Consider the following 3,650-nt stretch of genomic DNA (forward strand, 5'->3'; position numbering starts at 1 on the left):
TCCTTATAAATATTAGTTATATGTTCCTTATATGTCAAAAATGCATAGTAATAAACTTTTAATTTTCTTAAGTATCAAAAAAAAATTTTTTTTTTTCAAAATATAAATATTTAAAAAAATTTTGTGCAAAATTTTTCTGCACATGCATTTGAATATAAATTTCTGAGATTTTAAATCTGTTATTTTACCTTAATTTTAATTAAAAAATATTTTAAAACCTGCTGATTACCTATAGTATAATTAAATTTCAATATAATGCATGGCAACTGTTGGTAGTTTTGAAGTTTATATATTTTTTTTGGCAAACTTTAGTTTTTGACATTTTTGACGGGTTTTTGACGGTTTAAACCAGTATTATACCCTTGTCATGTCAAAAACCACTTTTTGACGTCAAAAACCCAACCCTGAAATTGTAGAAAAAAAGCTTTCAAGTTGGTATGGACCGTTATACATCCGATATGAGAGACCATTATAAATCTATTTAATTATTCCAACCTTAACAAATTAATAATATTAACAATGATATTAACATTTAATTCTGAATAAATAAAAAACATTTTTTATATTTATTATTTTACAGTTAAAAAACATTAAGTCTTTCTTACTTTTTATCTTCCTTAAATGAACAAAAATAAATTTAAAAGAGTACAAGAGATTCTTATTTTATTCTGTGCAACAATAAACTAATATTTTACCGCTAAACAACATAATTTACATTTTTGAATTATAAACAAAGACTGACAAAAGTTGTTAAATTTTAGGAGCAGACTTCTAGAATTGTGATTTTATAACATTAAAAAATATCCATTGATTGAATTTTTCTGGAACAAAAAAAAAATTTAAACTTTATTTCCCAAATATTCCCTCTGCTTATAATAGATAGTTTAATAATATATATATTGAAAAAACTAGTCATCAGGGCAATTTTTCCAGCCGCCCAGCAACCTAGCATGAGAGATTTGTCAATCCCACACATTAAATAATCTTTGAAGTTAATTTACTTTCATCCTATTTTAAAAAATAAAAAATTTTCTTAAATAATATTAAATACCTAATTATACAAATCCTCTCAGACTTTAGATCATATTTTTGAATTAGTATTTAGACAATATATAATGTACTTTAAATATTTAAATATCATTGATTATAACATTATAATTGCAGCAAATATTACAATTTCATCTTAAAGAAAATAGATTGAAAACAATCCAGAACCACAAAAGATGGTTTTGTTCAAGTCTAAAATGCCAGGAATAGTTTCTACTTTAATAATTAAAAGAGCAGAAATTTTGAGTGTAGAAAATATGATCATGATTAAAATAAAAGCATCGTAAGTTTCTTACAAATGTTGTATAAAATTATAGAAAAAACATGAAATGTATTTTGAATCAATTATCAAGTATGTCAGAAATTTAAAAGTTAATCTTTCAACTGTTAATTACATCAGGTCAAGTTTTAATTCAAGTTTTTTAGAATTTTGATTGAATTGCAAAGGATGTAAAGATTTTTTAATAACATTTTAGAGCAGACAAAAAAAAAACTTATTTCATTTTATAGGACATTACAAATTTTATACATATAATGATTAAATAAAATATCATTCTTAGATTAATTTATTTCAAGGAAATTGTTTGTTCATTACTATATATTGTACAAATATCAAACCAAAAACCTTAATTGTCATGGGTAGTTGAATTTACTTTGAAATTAATTTGTCATTATATTCTAAAATTGTCACATAAAAACCTACCTTTTAAAAAAAATAAGGTAAATTAAATTTAAAAGGAAAAAAAAAAACTTAAGCAAAAAAAAATTTTTTTTGCAATTAGTTTTAACAATGAACCAGATATTTCTTGGGTTAAATCAAACCTTTCACTCTTACTTGGTAGTTTTTTGTTTACAACTAGAACAAGCAAACACACCTGAATAGAGGCATACTAGGCGCTTAATGCAAATGTCTAACGCATGTCAAATTTTATTTACTGCTTACAAATTAAGATTTAAAACTTTTATACAGGAAAGATCTTATTTGGAAACAAACTTACATTTTGTGCAAGCCTTTCACTCTCACTTACAAACAAATGATTATTATATCCTTATTTTCTTTTTACAAGTCAAGTATTCATACAGGTAAAAGTGAATAAAATATGTAAAGTATAAAATTCGTAAACCAGAAATGATATAAATACTTAGCAACTAAGTAAATTTTAAATTGGTTTCTCTTTTCCTACAATATTAAAGGTAAGGAATGACTGAAAATTTTTAGACATTAACATGATTTTTTTCCCGGTAAATAATACTTTTTTAAGCATTCTTCAAAAAAAAAATCACAATTATAAAAAAAGACTGCGAAATTAACCAAAATAAGCTACAGTTATATTTTTGGCAATTTACGGAGCTGAAACCGATGCCTTAATATGACTTAATGCCGAGTAAATTATTTTGATTTCTATAATTAATTCTTCAATTTAAATTCATATCGAATGTTCAAGAAAAAATTAAGTGCATTCTTCATAATAGTTCAGCACATGTATGAAGTTTTAAATAGTCCTGAATTTGATTACATAGAAAATACTGTAATATTGGAAATTTTAAAACACAACATACAATTCTGTGAACACTTTCTTTAAAATGGATCATGTTTTAAAACAACGAGTAAGAAACTAATTTGAGGTCAAATAGTAATATAATAGATTGGTGAGACAAAAAAAATAGATTTACTTGGTTAGAGCGCTCATGTGTCCTCGAAGAGTTCTTTTTACGCTTGTTGTGAAGCGATCTTTTATCCATTTCAGAACACAATGTTTCACGGTAATAATTAAAATTGAGTTAATTTATTGTTTTACTTCATAGTTATCATAATTTTATTATTTCCATCAAGTTAACATTCCAACAAAACGCACTAGCCTTAGTAAACATGGCGGCATTGATAAGTTGAATGTGATTGGTTGAGAAAATCTCATGCATCGCTTCGAGCTATTGCGCAAGCCACATTTCAAAGAACAAAATGAATTTAAAATGGGCCGCCGTGGACAAGGAATTTTAAACTTCCCTTATATAGTAATACTATGGCAACATATAGTAATACTCAACGGAGTTTCATAGATAAGAGGAACCCGCAAGAGGAAGTGAAGGTCCTATCTTCCCGGTGGCAACGAAAAATGGGTTACTTTTTTCAATCAGTGTGGCGACTTTTTCTATCTGTTAAATCGCCACATCGCCAGCGTTCGTGTGCATGTTTGTTGTTAATTTCACGTGCCGAAATTTTACTGCATGGAGTAGAAATCTAATCTGTTGTGGTAAGTAAAAATTATTAATATGTTAGTTTTATACATTTATTTTTAACTAATTAAATTTTAAAACATTGCATGAATGTTAATATATTACGTTCTATAAAACGTAAACATCTTTCACGTGTTGTCCACGAGAATGAATTTTATAATACAACTTTACTAGAAATTTATTTTTATATACATTAATTGATTGAGCGGTTATTGTTTAAAACATTTGTTGGATATTTTTTGATAACCTAAAAATGTTTTCATATTGGAATATTTATTCTGTTTAAAATATAAATGTTTTGATCATTAAGAATGTTTTAGTTAAATCAGCGGTAATATCGCAAAAATGAGCTTGCATAAATTTTTGGA

At 25.5% G+C, this 3,650-nt stretch overlaps 1 protein-coding gene across 5 annotated transcripts in view; it reads right to left on the bottom strand.

Moving 5' to 3' along the window:
• The window catches only part of LOC107449794 (nuclear pore complex protein Nup153), a 64,272-nt gene extending 61,325 nt beyond the window's left edge, over nt 1–2,947 (bottom strand). For 3 of the 5 annotated variants that reach the window (XM_016065459.4, XM_016065467.4, XM_016065455.4), the window contains exon 1: nt 2,722–2,947. In XM_016065459.4, the coding sequence (XP_015920945.2) occupies nt 2,722–2,790 (69 nt within the window). In that variant the 5' untranslated portion in view covers nt 2,791–2,947. The remainder of the gene's footprint in view (nt 1–2,721) is intronic. The other 2 variants (XM_071184567.1, XM_043042344.2) reach the window with 2 other exon arrangements.
• Between the last annotated feature and the right edge of the window lie 703 nt (nt 2,948–3,650).

This window comes from Parasteatoda tepidariorum, chromosome 1 (genome assembly GCF_043381705.1).
Source record: "Parasteatoda tepidariorum isolate YZ-2023 chromosome 1, CAS_Ptep_4.0, whole genome shotgun sequence".
Taxonomy (NCBI): domain Eukaryota; kingdom Metazoa; phylum Arthropoda; class Arachnida; order Araneae; family Theridiidae; genus Parasteatoda; species Parasteatoda tepidariorum.